The sequence below is a fragment of the Phymastichus coffea genome, unplaced genomic scaffold (genome assembly GCF_024137745.1).
Source record: "Phymastichus coffea isolate CEN01 unplaced genomic scaffold, Cenicafe_Pcof_1.1 PCOF00052, whole genome shotgun sequence".
Taxonomy (NCBI): Eukaryota; Metazoa; Arthropoda; class Insecta; order Hymenoptera; family Eulophidae; genus Phymastichus; species Phymastichus coffea.
Genome location: NW_026706863.1, coordinates 841994 through 861701, shown reverse-complemented (window position 1 = coordinate 861701; position 19708 = coordinate 841994). Strand labels below are relative to the sequence as shown.

The 19708-nt window shown below is 28.2% G+C and overlaps 8 protein-coding genes across 14 annotated transcripts; 5 read left to right on the top strand and 3 right to left on the bottom strand.

Moving 5' to 3' along the window:
- Positions 1 to 110: 110 nt before the first annotated feature.
- Positions 111 to 1045, top strand: LOC131665544 (oligosaccharyltransferase complex subunit ostc-A). Its single transcript, XM_058937476.1, has 4 exons — positions 111 to 357; positions 424 to 497; positions 570 to 787; positions 861 to 1045. Exons 1-4 carry the CDS (start codon positions 219 to 221, stop codon positions 877 to 879), a joined length of 450 nt encoding a protein of 149 aa, XP_058793459.1. The 5' UTR covers positions 111 to 218; the 3' UTR covers positions 880 to 1045.
- Positions 1046 to 1189: 144 nt separating this feature from the next.
- LOC131665545 (calcium and integrin-binding family member 2-like) lies at positions 1190 to 2097 on the bottom strand. 3 transcript variants are annotated; one of them, XR_009302033.1, is made up of 3 exons: positions 1777 to 2096; positions 1484 to 1669; positions 1190 to 1405 (listed from the first exon to the last, which is right to left on the bottom strand). XR_009302033.1 is itself a non-coding variant. In XM_058937478.1 (3 exons), the coding sequence occupies exons 1-3, from the start codon at positions 1796 to 1798 to the stop codon at positions 1384 to 1386; spliced, it is 243 nt and encodes an 80-aa protein (XP_058793461.1). In that variant the 5' UTR covers positions 1799 to 2096; the 3' UTR covers positions 1190 to 1383. The 3 variants fall into 3 exon arrangements, 1 of the variants encoding a protein (XP_058793461.1); XM_058937478.1 differs by having other exon boundaries at positions 1471 to 1669; XR_009302032.1 differs by having other exon boundaries at positions 1190 to 1669; positions 2025 to 2097.
- Positions 2098 to 2790: 693 nt separating this feature from the next.
- On the top strand, positions 2791 to 5711 carry LOC131665507 (mRNA export factor Gle1). The gene is made up of 3 exons (XM_058937417.1): positions 2791 to 3126; positions 3199 to 3303; positions 3380 to 5711. Exon 3 carries the CDS (start codon positions 3603 to 3605, stop codon positions 5460 to 5462), a length of 1860 nt encoding a protein of 619 aa, XP_058793400.1. The 5' UTR covers positions 2791 to 3126; positions 3199 to 3303; positions 3380 to 3602; the 3' UTR covers positions 5463 to 5711.
- Positions 5712 to 5907: 196 nt separating this feature from the next.
- LOC131665493 (PSME3-interacting protein) lies at positions 5908 to 7312 on the top strand. Its single transcript, XM_058937390.1, has 5 exons — positions 5908 to 6244; positions 6329 to 6427; positions 6555 to 6768; positions 6846 to 6904; positions 6994 to 7312. Exons 1-5 carry the CDS (start codon positions 6148 to 6150, stop codon positions 7302 to 7304), a joined length of 780 nt encoding a protein of 259 aa, XP_058793373.1. The 5' UTR covers positions 5908 to 6147; the 3' UTR covers positions 7305 to 7312.
- A 226-nt stretch (positions 7313 to 7538) lies between these two features.
- LOC131665492 (protein sly1 homolog) lies at positions 7539 to 11322 on the bottom strand. The gene is made up of 11 exons (XM_058937389.1): positions 11183 to 11322; positions 10764 to 10923; positions 9892 to 10105; positions 9719 to 9806; positions 9395 to 9626; positions 8980 to 9298; positions 8751 to 8886; positions 8415 to 8676; positions 8188 to 8326; positions 7908 to 8111; positions 7539 to 7677 (listed from the first exon to the last, which is right to left on the bottom strand). The coding sequence occupies exons 1-11, from the start codon at positions 11208 to 11210 to the stop codon at positions 7570 to 7572; spliced, it is 1890 nt and encodes a 629-aa protein (XP_058793372.1). The 5' UTR covers positions 11211 to 11322; the 3' UTR covers positions 7539 to 7569.
- A 316-nt stretch (positions 11323 to 11638) lies between these two features.
- Positions 11639 to 14578, top strand: LOC131665515 (protein phosphatase inhibitor 2-like). The gene is made up of 5 exons (XM_058937432.1): positions 11639 to 12029; positions 12432 to 12599; positions 12686 to 12765; positions 12854 to 13082; positions 14461 to 14578. Exons 1-5 carry the CDS (start codon positions 11950 to 11952, stop codon positions 14546 to 14548), a joined length of 645 nt encoding a protein of 214 aa, XP_058793415.1. The 5' UTR covers positions 11639 to 11949; the 3' UTR covers positions 14549 to 14578.
- Positions 14579 to 14651: 73 nt separating this feature from the next.
- Positions 14652 to 17435, bottom strand: LOC131665497 (methyltransferase-like protein 17, mitochondrial). Of its 3 annotated transcripts, none has more exons than XM_058937398.1 (10): positions 17305 to 17435; positions 16927 to 17028; positions 16700 to 16853; positions 16231 to 16624; positions 15925 to 16072; positions 15714 to 15857; positions 15554 to 15634; positions 15349 to 15487; positions 15088 to 15223; positions 14652 to 14979 (listed from the first exon to the last, which is right to left on the bottom strand). In XM_058937398.1, the coding sequence occupies exons 2-10, from the start codon at positions 16987 to 16989 to the stop codon at positions 14754 to 14756; spliced, it is 1485 nt and encodes a 494-aa protein (XP_058793381.1). In that variant the 5' UTR covers positions 16990 to 17028; positions 17305 to 17435; the 3' UTR covers positions 14652 to 14753. The 3 variants fall into 3 exon arrangements, with proteins under 3 accessions (XP_058793381.1, XP_058793380.1, XP_058793382.1); XM_058937397.1 differs by having other exon boundaries at positions 17239 to 17334; XM_058937399.1 differs by lacking the exon at positions 17305 to 17435 and adding an exon at positions 17112 to 17198.
- A 34-nt stretch (positions 17436 to 17469) lies between these two features.
- Positions 17470 to 19204, top strand: LOC131665498 (splicing factor C9orf78). Of its 3 annotated transcripts, none has more exons than XM_058937402.1 (7): positions 17470 to 17606; positions 17725 to 17848; positions 17936 to 18047; positions 18130 to 18275; positions 18351 to 18569; positions 18649 to 18782; positions 18903 to 19204. In XM_058937402.1, exons 2-7 carry the CDS (start codon positions 17730 to 17732, stop codon positions 19067 to 19069), a joined length of 897 nt encoding a protein of 298 aa, XP_058793385.1. In that variant the 5' UTR covers positions 17470 to 17606; positions 17725 to 17729; the 3' UTR covers positions 19070 to 19204. The 3 variants fall into 3 exon arrangements, with proteins under 3 accessions (XP_058793385.1, XP_058793383.1, XP_058793384.1); XM_058937400.1 differs by having other exon boundaries at positions 17474 to 17606; positions 17738 to 17848; XM_058937401.1 differs by having other exon boundaries at positions 17487 to 17606; positions 17667 to 17848.
- Positions 19205 to 19708: the final 504 nt, after the last annotated feature.

Here is a 19708-nt window from a genome sequence, read left to right as displayed (position 1 = left end):
TGAAAACACGAAACAAATCAAAATTATTTTTATTTCTTATATTTTCGCGCTAAATATATATTACTCACGGCCATCTTGTATACAATAAGATATACAGACAAACGGTCTGCAATTACATGTCACTGCACTTCCAGAGCCGGCTTATTATAGCCATTTGTCTACTTATCTTAAACAAAAGTTATATTTTTAGCGATTTGTAAATATTAGAAATTAGTAAAATGAATTTTCTTTATCGTCTTCCATTTTACATACTGGAGGTTCCTAATCTTAAATTGAAAAGACCATCATGGTTTGTCCAGCCCAGTGCAATGGTTGTTTTTTCAATGGTACTGCTTTCCTATTTCTTAATGACTGGTGGTAAGCATATTTGTATATTATTCTAATAAAAGTTTTTTGTATATTCTGTAATTTTTCTCCTTGCAGGTATCATATATGACGTTATTTTAGAGCCTCCAAGTGTTGGTTCAACTACTGATGAGCATGGACACAGTCGCCCAGTCAGTATATTAATTTCAGTTTTAAAAGATAGCATTGAAAAATAATTTATCAATTATCATTTACTATTATAGGTAGCTTTCATGCCTTACAGAGTTAATGGGCAATATATTATGGAAGGATTAGCATCAAGTTTTCTTTTCACCTTGGGAGGCCTGGGATTTATAATTCTTGATAAAACACATAACCCAACCATGTCAAAACTTACTAGGATATTATTGATTAGTGTGGGATTCATCAGTATTTTTATATCATTTGGTGCATGCTGGATTTTTATGCGCATGAAATTGCCGTAAGTACTTAAGGAAGCTTTACCATTGATTTTTATAAAATTACTTAAATTACATGAATATTAATATTTTCAGAGGATACTTACAAATGTAAAGTTAATCCATCAATGTTTTCTGAACATTGAAAGAAATATCAAAAATAAAAATAAAATGTTAATAAACTGTCTCATATCTACAATCTTAAATTTTTATATATTTTAATAAAAACTATTTTATACATTTCCATTTTTTTAATATCACATATCTCTTAAAATAAATTATCCAAAAAAAATGTATTTTTAATATTTTAATATTTTTACATATTAGTTTACAGTTTATATACAAATGTGAATATACAGAAAACACAATTGAATAATCATAGAAATATATAAAAACATATTTGATATAGTGTCAATAAGATGGATTTATAATAAATATTATAATATATTGAAATTGAATATTTTTATATTCAAACGTTTCATGTAATACTTTGAAATATTATTTACTGTTGAGTCTGAAGAATTATAATTTTTAAAATGTGAGACAATATTTCTCTCATGTTTTCTTGCAGTATAAACAACATAATATCAGTCTTTCAAATCAGCTGTAGTTGAATAATTTAGAAGTCTATTCTAAAAATCCTGCAATAAATCAATATAATTCCTGATATGATCAAAACATAATTAATAAGTTATACTACACAGACTGAGAAAAGTTACTGCTTTTTTCAATAATATGTTCAAACTCAGCAAAACTCAAGACTCTATTGTCATCTAGGGCAGCTTCTTCCAGAAAATACTGAATCAACTGTTGTATGTCACCTTCATTTAATGTTTTGTTTCCTGTCAATCTATTTGCAACTTGAAGCAGATCACCATTTCCCAATATGTCATCTCTATCAAAATCTGTTTATATAACATATATTATTGATTAAGGATTTATTTTGAATCTAAATATAACAATTGTATTTATATGCTTATGAAATATTCTGAAGCATGTTCGGCTTTCACACCATCGCTCAACGCAGACGTCATGTTTAAAAAGTCTTCAAAAGTACAATCACCGGTTTGACTTGAACTGAATACTTTACGATTTCTATTTCTTCAAATTAAAGTGTCTAAAGTGTTTCGACATAAAATTAATATTTTCGTTAAATAATTTTTATTACCGAGGCCAAAGCTACATTTACATTCTATGGTAAACGATGATGTGATTATTTGCAATCACATTAATATAAAGAATTATTAAAAAATTCCATACTATAAGATGATAATACAGTTTTTACTTTCAAATTTAATTCAATTTTCCAATTCAATTTACAATTCAATTCCCGAAATCCGGCCATAGTGATCTGGACCCTTGCGAAGACAGCCCGACAAACATGTAATGTAAAAAAAGAAAATCATCATATCTTATTTATTTTTAATTGTACATGATAGAAAACTAGTTATTTTTAATTGTACCATTTTAATTTTGCCAAAAATTAGCAACAAAGGGTATTGAATATTTGCCTTCAATATATTGCCTTTGGAAGGAAAATATTTAAAAAATGAAATGGCAGAAAAATTGTACCTTCTGTAAATTAAATTGTACCATCCGTAAAATAGCATCAATTTACTTAGAAAATAAATAATATGAAAACAACCAATTGACTGCATGCGCACAGTGTACTTCCGGATACGTTACTCATAATAAATGTCAATTGGTTGTTTTCATATTATTTATTTTCTAAGTAAATTTATGCTATTTTACGGATGGTACAATTTAATTTACAGAAGGTACAATTTTTCTGCCATTTCATTTTTTAAATATTTTCCTTCCAAAGGCAATATATTGAAGGCAAATATTCAATACCCTTTGTTGCTAATTTTTGGCAAAATTAAAATGGTACAATTAAAAATAACTAGTTTTTTATCATGTACAATTAAAAATAAATAAGATATGATGATTTTCTTTTTTTACATTATATGTTTGTCGGGCTGTCTTCGCGAGGGTGTGATCTGGCGCCATTGTTCTTCATCATTGTCGATCAGTGCAAACATTGCAAAGCAAACAAAGGATTCCCGCCAGATGACACGGCTGTTTGTTTTATTTTGTATGCGATTTTGGCACCACTCGTCGAGCGTCACTCAAGCTCGAGCTCTCGAGTCTCGACCTGCGAACACCATGATTTGATGGTTAATATGGTCATCAGCTAGGTATAAAAAATTTTTGAACACACATATATACATATATGTATATTATTCTGACGAAAAAGTTGACAAAATAGACATCATTTATTGTTATCATTGGCAACAACAATGCAATATCATCGTTGAATGGTTTGAAACACGATCTTGGTTTACTTAACTGAGTTTTTGTGGTAAGAATAAAGATTGCAGCATGCATCCACCTATCTATACTATGTATATTTATGTCCTATATTTCTCACCAGAAAAGATATATTGACAGACAAGTTACTGTTTATCTTCTAATATATTTTTGCTAACGTGTCATCCGGTAAGATATTAAGACGTTGAATCCAGGCTGCTTGGAAAAGGTAACGAAATCATTCATTCTCATCAAATCTGTTGGATTTCATGTTTTAATGAGTCATACATATTTTTCAATATTAGATTTACTACTCATTTTTTGTCAAGATCATGTCAAGGATAGTAATGTTCAGATGATTTAGAGAAACTGAGTGCAGTGTGATAATATCAAAATTAGTGATTTACATTGGAATTTTTTTCTATATTGTCTATAGTAACTACCTAATAGACTACTGCTAAACAACCCTACTGCTGCACATTGTATTGTATAAATTTCATTAGCCCAAAAATTAAAAGGATTTAAAAAATGCCACATCCTAGCATAAACAAAAATGAGTCAACTGACTCTGAATCCAACATGTCTAGTACATTATCTTCAAGAAATAATATTAAATTTTCTGTCAAAAAAATTCTATATGAAAATGAGAATCAAAGAAGAGAAAAGGTAAAAAGAATTGTTGAATTGAAAAGACAAGAAATGGAAAAGAAACAAAAGGATTTACAATCACAGTTATCTAAAATTTTTTATCAAAAAGCTATTCAACGTGAGAAAGAAATTGCTGAGAGACTAGCTAGCTTAGAAATGAAAGAAGAACAGTTAGAACGTCAGCTTGAAATTGATAGAAAAAATGAGGTGCAGAGACAAAGAATCAAAGAAAGTGATGAAATTTCAAAACAAATATTACCATTTCAAGAAATTTTGTATGCCAAGTGGACAGATATCATTAATACTTTAAAGTCTTGCCAAGATAAAAATTCAGCTGCAATGTTATTAAATCAATATAGTTCTAGGTTGAAAGAGTTAAATTTACAGATGGAAACAATCAATGAAAAAGTAAAAAATGGAACTCTAACTCTAGCTGATGTTAAAATGGCAGAAATTATTGCTGGGTACAGTAATGAAATTTGCTTATTATTCAAAGGTGACATAGATGAGATTGATGCTCTTTGTGAACAAGAAATAGAACGAAATGAAAAAAACTTATTAGAAGCAAATTTATCTGCTGAAAGTGACACTCAAAAAATTGAACCAGTACAAGATTTAGAACAGCAAAATATAAATACTGTACATCCAGATGCAAACAATGGTAACATTGATCATGTTTTTGTTCAACAATCACCCGAAACTGTCAGTGAAAGCTTGCCAGATAATTCTATTGCAGTTTCTGAAAACATAGTTGCATCTATACCAGCTGAAGTACCATCTGAACAGAAAGTAGATGAGACACTTAAACAGGCAGAAGATGTATCTTTACAGATTTATTTACAAAGTTGTCAGTTCCTGAGAGATTATAATTTGTTATATCAAGATTTTGCACAATCTATTGCAACGAAAAAATTTAAGTTTGAGTGTCAAAAATCACTGAATCTAGCAGTTAATGCTATATCTCATGCCAGCCGAGAACAATTAGTTGATAAATTTGAAAGATTAAAAGCTTTCTTGTTGGGAAAAGGCACACCAAATATTTCATCAAATCCTCAAGCTCAGTACTACTCAAAGTGCCTTTTAGCACAAAAGATTGTTGAACAAGGAGACACATCAATTTCAAGTAAACCTGAATTAGCTTTTCCATTTGCTGCTATAGCTGTAGCATTATGGAATGATTGGCCAGATTTTGGTGATCTTCTATTAGCATTCTTTAGGACAAAGTGTCCATTTTTTATTCCTTTACTTTTACACCCTGAACCAAATCAGTCAGAGGAAATTTATATCAAATTGATTGGTTGGAAATGTACTGAAGATGGTGAACTTGAGAAACCTGAACAATATTGGAAGAGAATAGGAGGAATGATGTATCTTTATGCATCAATAATAGTGACAAAACAACGACAAAGCGTAAATAAACCTCATCCACATGGACTTGCACATGCATGGAGATGGCTTGCAGCTACTTTGAATATTGAGCCCACTTGTGATACTGCAGATATATTCGCTACATTAATATTCACAATGCTTGAAGTAGCTGGAAATGATTTGTGGAAAACATATCCAAATCAGTTTCCTAAAGTATTGCTAGTACTTAAAAATGTATATTTCCAAAAATTGAATAATTTTGATTCTGTTGTAAAGGCTCCAGTCATACGGTTGGGTGAGTTGATAGAATCAGCTTTAAAAAATTCTCATATACCACCACCTAAAGGACAGTTACCACCTGGTTTCTGGTAGTAAAAATTAGATAAATAAATAGATAAAAATGTCTAATATCATAGAAAGGTGTGTAAATTTTTTATAGCAAAATGTACATAGAAACCTTTCCTAGCAAGTTTGAAACTGGAAATTAAAAGAATATTAAAATATATAAATACTGGAAGTTTTTCTTTAAGCTTGTTTAATGTAGTATAATAAAATCTGTCATTGTCATGTGTATATAATTAATGGATAAGTGATAGAAAAATCTTTGTAATGAATTTTTATTCTATTCTATGCGACAACTTGTTAATCATATTCTATAATAATAGAAATAATTTTTTAAAGAAATTTTATTCGTTTTTTAATTATTTACCTTATTTAAAATTTCCTCCTTTTCCTCGATTCCAAAGTGAGTGCGGAACTGCGGACATGGAAAGCGCAGCATGTAGGAAAGATATATATATATATATTACTAGTTGTCTGTATTTATCTAATAATAAGTAATAAATACAGTTTTGTAAAAGGTCAAAGCCAAAAAATTAAATACGTTTGTTATGCTCGTGATACCACTATTGTTGAACAGTGATAAAAACATGACGTAAAAAAGTTTTTAATGTGTTCATTTTTACTGCTGTTACTTTGATATATACATAAAATTTGTATAAGTTCTTACTCAATATCAAACATTCATTAAGCAACTTGGTCATTCCTATTTGAGAAAATGAGTTCGGGTTTTATATCAGAAGCAGAAATCGCTGAACAGCGAAAATTAAGACAACAAGAATGGGAAAAAGTTAGAACACCTGATCAACCTTTAGGTTAGGATTCAAAATCTTTTGTTTGTAAAAAATTATTACTCATTTAGTGAAAAATATCAAACCCTATTTTTTTTTAATCAACAGAAGCTCCAGAAGAACCGTATGATCCAAGAAGTCTATTCGATCGACTACAAGAGCAAAAACATAAACGCGATGCAGAATATGAGGAAGCCCATAAACTCAGTAAGTTTTCCAATTTTCTCATACTTTTAAGTAATTTATAGATACTGTTGTTAGTAAGTTCAAATTATGTAAGCTAATTAACTCTTTAATAACATTTATTTGCATTAAGTTAATGTATTGTTTACAGAAAATATGATAAAAGGTCTTGATGATGATGAAGTAGAATTTCTTGATTTAGTGGACAGAACTAAAATAGAAGAAGAACGAAAGAAAAACCTTGAAGAAGAAAAAGAAATGAGAGAGTTCAAAGCAAAAGTTGCTTCTTTACAAGAAAAATCTTTAGATGAAAGGTTGAAACAAGAATTAAGATCACCACAGATCAGTTCTAGGTCTACCACAAGGTAATGAATACATAGGATAAATAATTATATTGCATGCAATAAAAAATTCAAAGTACAATTTTTCAAATCAATTGCAGGAGTTCACAAATAAAATTAGTTGCTGGAATTGTAAAAAAGTCTACAAAAACTGAAAGTAGTGAGTGTCCAAGTAATTCTAGAAATGAATAATTCTAAATTTGTATTTCTAAGAATTAGAAAATTGATTTTTTTCAAATAATTTTCAAGGTACTTCTCCACAAGGAATAAAAAGAAAATTATCAGATTCTGATGAAAACAGTAAAGATAAAAAAGAGCAAATAACACCAGAGGAAAAAACCAAAGGAACTATTAGCACAACAACCATTAGAAACTCATCTAGCGAAGGTGCAGAAATAACAGGAGCTTTAAAATGTATAGGAATCTTGCCAGGATTAGGTTGTTACGATAATTCAACTGACAGTGATTCTAGTTCTGATTCCGAACCTGAAACAGTTTGCAAGAAAAAGAAATTGGATATTATAGGACGTCCAATTGTACCTCCCAAAGAGGAACAGTAGATTGATAAAATTAGTTAAATTTATTATTTACAATGTATACATTTATTACTAAAGTAACAAATTAAAAATCTTTCAAAATTTTATCAATATCCAATACACTCCAAATGATTTATAAAACCTGATATTCTATTTAATTGATAATCAACTGATACAATTTCAATTACATTAAAATAATGAATTGAATAAATTTATACATAGATGTCGGCGCACATGAAAAAATATATCTCTTGAGTCCACAAAATTACTTAAATATATTTATAACTGATTAGTGTTCTTGACCAAGAAGAGACAATTGTTTAAGAAATTGTTTAGCATTTGTGAGTGTAGTAGAACCATAAACAATTCGTTTGCTTGTACCACCTCCAGTTTTCTGCTGTAAATTAAAATGAAAAACATTAATACACTAAAAATTTGTTGCAGAACCAAAAAATCTTTGGTGTAAAAGGTGTATTTGCTAATTGATATATTGAGCAAAATTTTATTATATAAGTACATTACATACAAAGTTATACTGTACATTTATTTAAAGTAAATAAACTATTTGATGGCATTTTTTAATTTCACCAATGATTTTTTTTATATAGACATACTCAAATTATTTACCTTTACGTAATCCATTAAATTCTGATACTCTATATAATTTCCACCCCCAACAATAAAAACTATAGCTTCTTGAAATGCTGTTCGAGATTTTGGAACTTGATCTGATTGCTTCAGTTGTTTAGGATCAAAATAAAAATAATCATCAGTTTGAGTAGATTGTTTCATATCAATCAATTCATCAACAATTTTAGTCACAGGAAGATTCTGGAATGAGAAAAAATACATGTAATATATTACATTCAAGTAACATTTTTAAAACGACGTAAACATTTCCACTTACATGTCTTTTAACTACTAAATTCTTCACTCCTTCCATCACGAATGAAGATCCTTGATTCATCAATTTAGAAAACATGCTGACAGTTTTTGTACCGCCACCTTCATAACTATTTGAAAGTCCTGTCATTTTCATATAGTTTCTAAAAAGCAAAATTTATTCAAATTAGTAAATAAGAAAACTTGCTTTTTTCGCTCAAACAATAATTCCAATTATTATCTTCGTTATACCTCCATCTCTTCAAATAAACCAAAGGATTCAAATCACAATTTATGTTTGATAGTGCAGCTTCATGTTTGTTGTAATCTGCATCAGACATATTTGTGCACAAGTAATAAATGATGAAAAGACGTAATTTATCTTCTGGCAGACCACATTCGGGATCATTGATTATATCCAGAATACTTCTATCAAGCGTTTGTTTGCTCATAATTTTTTCTTCAATTTCAAAAAACGTATCTAGTCGTCGAGATTTTATTGCATTCAATATCCCTGTAAAAATCCAATAGATATTATAATTAATATATTAGGAAAATTAATCACTTAATGATTATCTATTCAGTTACCAGTTGCTATCGTCGTATGCATATCAATTAGCCGCTTCATTTCCAATAGTTGTGGCAGTGAATTAACTGCGCTGGTGAGTTTAGCCGTATTATCAGATACCATGGACACAGCTTCGTCACTGTCATTACCAATACCCTAAAAAGATGTCAATTTAGAAAATCGATCTTTCCAAATATTTAAAAACAATAATATTAACATAATATATTAATATAATATTAACGACTTTACCATAGACGTTTTGAGTTTTTTTACTTCTGCTTCAAAACCTCGATACTGCTCAAGCTCTTCTTGAATAGCTTCAGCCACGCTTGGAAAAGGACTGCCCTTTTGTGATGCCCAAAATTTGTCGGAGTTATCGAGTTCACAAGCTCGCGTCTTTGAACGAGCTCCACCTCCGGTCGACTTGCCAGCACTTTCTTCTACTACCAGTCTGTTGAGAGACAGCTCTAATATATCATGAGCCAGAGCTTGATATGTCCATGTATGATGCAAAGCTGTTGCCATATCCACACTTCTGTCCAAGATTATTAATAACGGCCTTTGGAAACTATCAAAAGTAATAAGTAGTTATACAGTAAGCAGCGTTATATCTTTTTTCATCTGTATTTTTATAAAGTTTTGATTATAATTATTTTTCTCTTACCTGAAATGATTAGATCTAATTCCTTCACCTTGGAATAACGTATTTCTCGAATCCCAAACGTTATCCCTTAATTTTTTGTCAAGTTTTTTTGATACCATCTCTGCAGCATTGCCTCTTGGACATCTGATTATTGGTACTGTTCCTAATGTTACAAAAACTGAGAATAAACAGTCAACAATTATGTCCATAATTGTATCCATTTCTGTATCTTTCATATCTATTTTATTAAGACCTGCAAAAATAATTTATAATAATTATTGTAAGGTATTTATGTTAGTTTATGGTTGTATAGTATTATTTTATGTTCATAAAGAAGCATCTTACAATGATATGAAATGATATCACTATTTTGATGTCTCAATATGAAAAGGTCATCTTCTAATGTAATGAAATTCAGATACTGATCATATACCTGCAGTAAATAAAATTATGACACTCAATGTAATATAGTTACATAAATATTTTTTTTGACCAAACAATTTATAATTATACAATACCTTATGAATATTTGAAACTACTCCAGCTGTTAGAGCTGCACTTGCTAAGTCTTCCATTCTTTGTCGATTAATTGGAGATATGAAATTCAAATGATAAATGTCGTACAAGTTATTTTGAAAATCTTGACCAATACGTTGAATGTTTTCATCAGTTGGAACACAAAAATAAACTGCTGGAACTTCAGGGATAGGATCTCTGTCAGTGTGCAGCTGCCTAAAATTCATTTATATACAATTAAAAAATAACAAAACAAAGAGATTCAAAAGTGAAATCTAATACTCTAAGCAATAACTATCTTAACTCAATTATTTCTGATAATGTTTGGCTGATTTGTCTTCCAGCCTTATCAGGTCCTTTATTCAAAAAATATCCAATTGGTTATACAATAATAATGACAATTTTCACAATAAAAATGGTATCAAATCAAATAACAAAAAAAACACATACCAACGCACACTAAAGAATTTTTAAAATTACATTACTGATTGCTATAAGTCAAAACAAATTTTATAAATATTGTTAAATAAACAATGTAAAAAAAGATAATGTAATTTTGTAATTTTAAAAATTCTTTACTGTGCATTAGTATGTGTTTTTTTGTTATTTGATTTGATACCATTTTTATTGTGAAAATTGTCATCATAATTGTATAACCAATTGAATATTTTTTGAAGAAAGAACCTGATGAGACTGGAAGACAAACTAGCGAAATGTCAGAAATAATTAAGTTGAGATAATTCTTGTTTAGAGTATTAAGTGTCACTTTTGAATTTCTTTGTTTTTTAACATTGCGAGATTCAATATGATTGAAAGTAATAATATAATTAATTAGAAAATAATAAGTGTTTTATGACACTGTATAAAAACTTACATATGTAGAGTTATTCCATGTTCCCTAAGCTCTTTTATTGATATTAAAGGAGAAATTATATCTTGACCGATTCTATCGTAGATCAAAACTTTCCAAACTGGCATTATTCCTCCTGGCCTTGGCTCTTGTTCATTCAAATTGAGCATTTGCTTCAGAGCAGCTGTAAAATTATTTTAATCAAATAAGTATGTAAAATGAAACATTATATTTGATATTTTATTTAAATAAGTGAAAGGAAATAATGTTAAGAATTTAATTATTTGCATAAATGTTAAAACAGAAGTAAAATAAATACCAATAATAGGAATGTAAAGCAATTATAAAATGAAATTTTATCGAAATAATTTATAAGTAACTGTTTCATTGACATAATTATTTATTTATCATCATATTGATTGCTGATGTCATACTTAACTTACCAATTTGTTTTTCCCGAAGACTAGCCATTTTTGCTATTAACGATTAATTATGAAAACTAGATAAAATTTTTAATAAAATAACTTAAATTAAAACACATGGAATTATTTATTAATGAACAATTCCATCGCATAGTGTCAAGCTCACGACGATACAAAACATATGACGTTGACAACCAGAGAGTATGGAATAGTATAAGATTGGAGACAGCACGAACAACATTTTTCAAATAACATATTTCCTTATTGCTTTGAATAAATAATTTATATCTTCAAATATCTAATTTATTTTGTTGAGCAGATAAAAACTAATTAAATAATTCGATATTTTTTATGTGACATTCACACTAATTACATCATAAAACAGTGTTTCTTGACCATCACATTTTCATCTATCGACTTTTTAATTTGCATTCTATCTGTCTACTTAATCTGCAAGTCTATGACTCAACTTTATACTACAAAAATTCCCCTGTTCTCCTTCATAATAGTTTCTCTCTAACACCTCTTCTCCTTTTTTTCATTTTCATTGCTATCTTCTCTTCTCTTGTCTTCTTAAAATAAATCAAATTCTTACAGACATATAAAATACAATTGTCAATTTAATGAATTTGTGATAAGCAACCGTTATCAAGCGATAATAAATTTGCGACAATAGCTCATTACAAATGAAAACCTGACTGTTATGTGAATGTAACAGGTAAATCATACAAGTTTTCAGTAGACAACTTTGTACCTAGACTAGACACATTGTGTTTTGTGAATTAAAAATGGCAGAAAATCTTGGTAAACGACCTTCCAAAGGCATTCTTAAAACATCCAGTAGTTTTGATAATCAGGAAGCACCCAGGTAATCATTTTTAAGTTAACTTCCTTGTGTATAAATACAATGCATACCTGTTCTGTGTTAACTAATCGCATTTACATACAATATCGTGCATCAATACAATGTATACTTATTATATGTCAGTCAATCCCATTAACTTATACAATATACATTATGATTCATAAAATTGCACTCAGTTTTTTGTTTTTTGTTTCTAGTTATTATATTTTTATTGTATTTTGCAATTTTCTTTTAAATGTGCAAAAGTCATTAACAATAATAATAACTTAATCATTTGAATACTAAAAAAACATTTTTTACTATTGAAATCAGTCACTCGATTTATAATAAATAATTTGAATTGCTTATCATTTTCCAAGAGTCATGAAAGATCTAAAAATGTAAAATATATTCATTAAATTACAGTAGAGCAACAAAAGAAACAAAATGGGATGAAATGAATATTATAGCAACACTACATCCAGCAGATAAAGATTATGGCCATATGAAAATTGAAGAACCAAAAACTCCTTATAATTTTGAAGGTGTTCAACATGAAGATGATCACTTGGACTCTTCAGCAGTTGCATCAAAGTAAGTCTAATATTTATAAATAATATAACTATTTTCAATTCAAATCAGATTATTATAAGTATAATTATTTATTCTATTGTTACCAGGTTGGCTAAAAATACAAAGCCAAAAATATTTGAAGAATCAAGTGAAGAAGAAGAAGATGAAGAAACACCAGAAGAGAAAGGTATTATATAGGATATTACTGTAAATTCTCAAGTTTCTACAAAATTAAAAAAGAAATATTTTTTACATGTACTTAATTTTTATTTTAGAAAAAAGAAAAGCTTTTGAAGCAAAAAGGAAGTGTCATTATCGAGAATGGGAAGCTGTACAACTTGCTCGCAAAAAGCTCTTAGAAGAAGATGAGGATGAAGATGAGGATGAAGATATAAGTAATGAGAGAGAACAAGAGGAAGCAGAAACAGAGAAAGAAGATAAATCAGAAGGACTGATGGAATCAAATAATAAACAAGAGGACAGAAATCATGAAACTCAAAACAAGTGCGTGCCATTGAGTAAGAATGAATCCAAATCTGAATAAGTGTAATGACAATAATTTTGCCATTTCACTCATTCATGAATTGTCCCCTCAAGTTGATATTTTTAGACAGAAAGTATCTCATTTGTGATTTTATTTTGCTATTTTTATCTTCATGCTAAGTTCCTTGCATCTTTGCTCTCTCATAAGCTGTATGAATTGAGAAATAAGATATAGTCGAATTATAATAATTACAAAAATTGCAGAGTTGAATCATATTAAATAGACATGAAAATCATCATATATTATTATTAGAAATTTTGGATTTGCTGCCAAAATGTGCCAAATTATTTTTTTTCAATATTAGGATTATTTTGTAATCACGCATGTTGATAAAATTGTATAGTGAATAATTTAAATGTTTACAAATTTACATTGTTAGATATCAAGCACATTAAAACATCTTAAGTGTTTTTTATAAGAAATATTTATTTATAATATTCAAGTGATTATCAATTATGCTTATATTGACAGTAAATAAAATGATATATTCATTTTTCTATTTTATCATAAAAATTATTTTAGATTAAATTTTGAGGTGATACTTTATTTAAAAACTGTCTGATGGTAGTGTATAGAGAAACTTAAGTTGGATCATGAAAAATATAAATGTAGAAAAACATTGCGTATAAATTTATATAATAATGTATGTGAAACGTTAATATTATGTATATGATTATATAGAAATAGTCTATACAAAATAATTATTTCTTAGAAGATGTACTGTGAAACTTTACGCTTGCTGCTTATAATAATTATCTTTTTTATATTATTTCTACATTATTTGCAGTTACAGTAAGATTATTTACAAAAGTAACATTACCAGACCGAATCTATATATTGCAGTAGTTTTGTTGAATTCCTGTATAATAAATCATTGTAGAAAGTTCGTCCAATGGTAGTGAAAATGTACACGACGTTCTGGTAAATTCCACCTAAATATAAGAACAAGTAACACCAAAATTAACTCCACTTAAGTCAAAAAGCTCTCAAAAGTTTACAATAATTACAAAAACGAAACTAATGTAAAATATTTTATTGTTTTGTTGTAACTAATGATAGTATATTTTTGTGTTGTAAATAATACAATTACAAAACCCCACTAGAAATATCTAATATTAAGATGAATTTAGATAATATTGTTCTAATAACTAAACGGGAATATAAAAATAATAGACAGTAATATTTATAAATTGTTTTTTTTGCTTTTTACCGGAAGAAAGGTTTGTCTGAATGTAGTGGATATTTTTTACGAAATATTAAAAGTTCAAAGTTAATTTGAGTTTAATAATATGTATTTTATTTATTTAACGCTTAATCGAATGTTTATTGTTTTGACAGAAAAAATTGTAATGCGAAGTTTAAACAGACCGGAGCCAGTCACAAAAATGGTTGTTGTGCATGTGTAAAGAAGAAATTCAAGAAATAACGAAAAAATTGTATAAGAATTAATGATGTGAACATTTTTAATTAAAATATATAAAAATAATAAAAATGATTATTTCATTAAGAAAGTTTATGTCATTTTCATTTCAATATTTATTCAAAACAGATGTAAAATTAACATTATTATATAACTGATCAAGTCAACTCATATTTACAAAAGATAAAAAATACAAAATATTTACATTTGTTCATGAATCATGTTTGTTAACAACAATTGGAGCTTCAGAGCATATCATAAATTTTTCTTTTTCTTTTGCCTGTGTTTTTTCTTCGAAATTTTCTTCATCTTCTTTAAAATCATCATTAGAAGCTTCAAGTTCTGACACTACATTTTCATCTTCTAATGGACCTTTTGTTGGTCTAATAGGCAATCGATCTCCCCACTTTGTCACTTTAGCGCATCTGTACAGTGATCTAAAATATATAATTACTTTAGTAATAGCGTTGCTTCTACTCATTAATAATAGATTTTAATAAATTTAGTGATGCTTAGTTATGCTATTTAATGAAATTTTTATTTACTTTCCGTATTTTGCAGCAGTGAAAACGACTTCTTGTAGTTTTCCATCAGCAGTGCATAATTGACATCTAGCGTGTCTCGAACGTGCAATTGTGGGTCTAACTATTCGGTACCAATTATCGTTTTCTGTACGTGTACCTAGAAGTAGAAAAGATTAATTGTCTTTTTTAATAGGATTGTAAACAGTTACTTTAATATCTTTTTGAATAATAGAAAATTTTTAATAATACAATCAAATCAATGTTCTTTAAACAATCACCAACCTTTCTTTAAAACGACATATGAATAAAGCTCATTTGTAGCTTTAGGTGGTCCAAATAATGACAGTGACTTGTACTGAGATAAAAAATTACATGGTGTATTATTTTCTGCAAATCTAGGACACGCCGAGTCATGTGGACACTATAAAAAATAATAAATATTTAAAAGATTCTCAATTTTGATTTTACTTGGGTATAATAAACGTACCGGTGCAAAAATAACACATTCTAATTTTGGTTCTGAATTTTTCGACATATATTTAACAAATTCTCGTGCTTCATTGATTAACTATAATAAAACAATAATTTTTCTTATTAAGAATCAATGCCTAATAAGTAGATAGTGTACTAAGCTAAATCCAACTTACTGTAAATCCAGCTAACGTTCCTTGTTCAACAATTACCAAATATTTATCAGTTTTCCTCCACAGCTTAGATAATACTTCAAGTCGACATCTAGCATCAGATAAATCCATAAGAGTATAAGCACTTACAACAACTTCAAATTTTAACTAAAATTATAACAAATAATTATAGAATTTTATTTATAATTATTGTAAAGTAAAGAAAAAATCGTACGTTTGAAACTGGAAGATATTGTTTATGATATATGCCTTTAACTTTTGTAGGTGAATAACTGAAAATTTCTTCAGCTAAATCATTCATATCATTTGAAATATCTATACCAACATATTCTTCAATGTTCTTCCAATACTGAGTAGCAGCCCTGAAAATCGATTAGGTTTTATTATTTAAACATTTTAACTTACTTATTTACATGAAGAGTATTTTGAAAGAAAAAAAATAATAAAACTATATTTCATCTACATGCAAAAAATTGAATTATACATTTTTTATTCATCTAAACAAAATACAAATACACACCATAACACAGTTCCAACACCAGATCCAAAATCAAATACTGTCCGAGGTTTAAACTCTGGATCTCGTTTGTTTATTTCTTTAAAAATAGAAGTTAATGCAGCGTATTCAGCTACACATCTAGTGACCATGTACAATGCAGTTCTATAACCATGATAATCTAATGGTTTCCAGTTAAATATTGACTGTTTCAATTTCTTTTTCACTTTGGAATTCAATTTTTGATTCACTTGATTAGCTTCTTCTTCAGTCAAATTGTCTAATTTATTTTCTACTAATTTGTTTTTTATTTCGTAATATTTTTCTTTGATGTCATTTTTTTCTGCAGGCAATCGTCGACTAAACAGATAATTTGCAAATTTCTGATGTTCTAGTAAAACTTGATTTTTATTAGCATCTGTAAATCATCTGAATTATTTTTGGTAGATTTGTGATGTACAATATTAAGTAATATATCAATTAAAAATTTTACCTTCAACACTCTGCCTTATAGCTTGATCTAACCATTCTGGCAACTGAGTAATTTTATTTGCATTAACTCCTGGATGACGTCGAGGTTTTATTTTTTCCTTTTCAATTAATTCTTCTATGTTATTTAAGAGCTTAAATTTTGGAGCTACTGAATACTAAAATGAATATCAGTTAGCATTATAAAAAATTTTTAATCATTTCAATATTCGTTATATTGTATTTTCTTACCGTTCTCACTTGCAATGTAAAAACTAACTCTAATTTTTTGAGTAAATGAGAAATTTTCGCCATTATATATATTCACTTTATAAGACCATCAGTATGAGTTTTCTACAGGCATAAATGAAAATTAAAAAATAGTTTATCTTGAAGCCATAAGAAATTATTATTGCTAAATAGAAGGAATTAGTTACGTTATGAGTATTAAATTTTAGAGTGATGTTAGTCATTGAATAAATATAAAATTTTATAAAACAGTTTTGAAAATTGCAAACAATTATTATTCTACACAATAACCCTCTAAATAAAATCTTTTCTTACCAGAAATTCTAATTAATAAACAGAAATTCGATAAATATTTCGACTATGAGCAGAAAACGTACTAACCACGTTACGGCGTTACGGGGCATGCGTAAGTCGTCTATATTCAGAGGCTGTTGGACAGGTTGGACTACGCACTACGCAGTAGGTATATATGGTGCGCAAATCTTTCCGTCTTAAGTATAATGTCAATGGAGTAACTAATCAATGTTAATGTTGTTAATTAATTTTGCGAGGAACAATTCGGCACATAATTTGACACAATGCAGTGCGCAGCGTCTAAGTGCGCATGATCAACACCATAATTAAACCTCCACCCATGGAGACTCCATGCCTCTGCCTCTGGTCTATATTTTAATTACACTCAGGTTAGACTGTACTGCTTGTAAACAAAATATATTTATACATTGATCAAGAACTACCGACAGGTCAATAGACGGAAATCAAAGAAATTATTATATTAAGTGCTTTGTTTAATATTATAAGTAATCATGTCTAGTGCACACGAAGATACAAAAATTGTATTCAAGAAGAAAAGTCGTAAGCCTTTAAGAAAACGTAGGAATTCGTCAGATGAAAGTAATCAGGATGACAATGAAGAAGGGGTTAGGTAAAGAACTGTTGTTTGATTAATTTTTTTATTTCTTTTTAATTTACGATGAAATTATTGAACAAATTGATATTTGCATATTAATAGATCAAAATTAGAAGAACTCAAAACAATCCAAAAACTTCGAGAACGGCCAAATGGAGTGAATATTGTTGGATTGGCAACTGGAGAAACTGTTTCTGTTGTGGAAACAATAATGGTAATTATTTAATCTAATCTAATTAATAAACATTATCAACTATTGATAAAAGTAATCTATAAAATGTTGTTTTCAATTTCAGACAGACCCTTTTAATATAAAAACGGGTGGATTGGTTGATATGCAAGCTTTGAAAAATGCTAAATCAACCAAAAGTGATGCATATGACACCGGAATTGGTACTCAATTTAATGCTGAGACAAACAAACGGGATGAAGATAAAGAAATGTTAGTATTTGTAAATTATATTATATACTTTTTATAACTAATTATAACTAATGAAAAATATTCATAATACTTCAGGTTGAAATACATAGAGGAAAATGTTGCAAGAAGAAAAAATAAAAATAAAATTGACACAGAAAAAGATGAAAGCAAAAGTAAACCACTCTATTGTTCTCCAGAAGAAGCAGCTTTCCAAGCAGTACCAGAGCATTTAAGACAAAGTTCATCACATAAAAGTGAAGAAATGTTATCAAATCAGATGCTGTCTGGTATTCCGGAAGTAGACCTTGGCATTGAGTAAGTATAAAATATTGTATTCAATACTTTCTTTGCAAATGATTGAAACTGAATAATAAATAATGTAACTTATTTATAGAACAAAAATTCGTAATATTGAAGCAACAGAAGAGGCAAAAATGAAACTTCTGTGGGAGCGTCATAAAAAGAAGGATAGCCCTTCACAGTTTGTACCAACTAATATGGCTGTAAATTTTGTGCAACATAACAGATGTAAGATATAATACTATCTGTTTAATTAAAAATATTATTTTAATTTGCTGCAAAATTTGATACTGCTTATTTCTTAGAATAATTCATTGATAGTCAATACAATTATTGTTTTATTTTCAGTTAATATTGAAGATCCAAGTGCTCAAAAGAGAAAGCAAGACGCAATTTTGCAAAAGAACGCCGCGCGTTCATCAAATCCAAGAGATAAACGAAAAGATGGGGTAGACGAGAAAGCTACAGATGACTATCATTATGAAAGATTTAAAAAACAATTTAGGCGATTTTAATACATGATGTTAGAACTTTGTAATATTACTTTTTGTACTTGGTTCTGACAATGAAGTTAATTTTGAACAATACACTGAAAGTTGTAAATAAGGATGTAAATATTGTGATAAAAAGTGAAATAAAATTAATTTCTGTTTAAAGTTGCTTGTAATTTTTTTGACACTTTATATAATACCAAACGTGCATATTATATCAAAAATCACTTGCAATGACTCAGACAGTTATTAAATGAATAAAATGTATAAATATTATTTGAATATATAAATTAATAATTCATGTTACTTTTATTATTTCTCATGCTAGTGACTAAGGCTTTCAACTAAATCCTATTCATTGAGTGAATTGTTGGTAAAAATTACAATTCAATTATTCATACATTTTATACTAAAAATAAATGAGTACTGTGATGAATAAGAAAAAGTTTCCTGTAGGTATATTTTTTTTCTTTCTTATGGATTGAAATAATATTTAAATTTTCATAGAACAAAAAATGTCCTATAATAAGGAAAGGTAATCAAATAAGCAAAAACCGAGTTATTATAAATACAATAAAATATTCAACTATTGATCAAGCCTCAAAAGAAAATAATCATAATAATAATTTAAATATATAGAATCGGCAAAGGTAACTCGCGTGA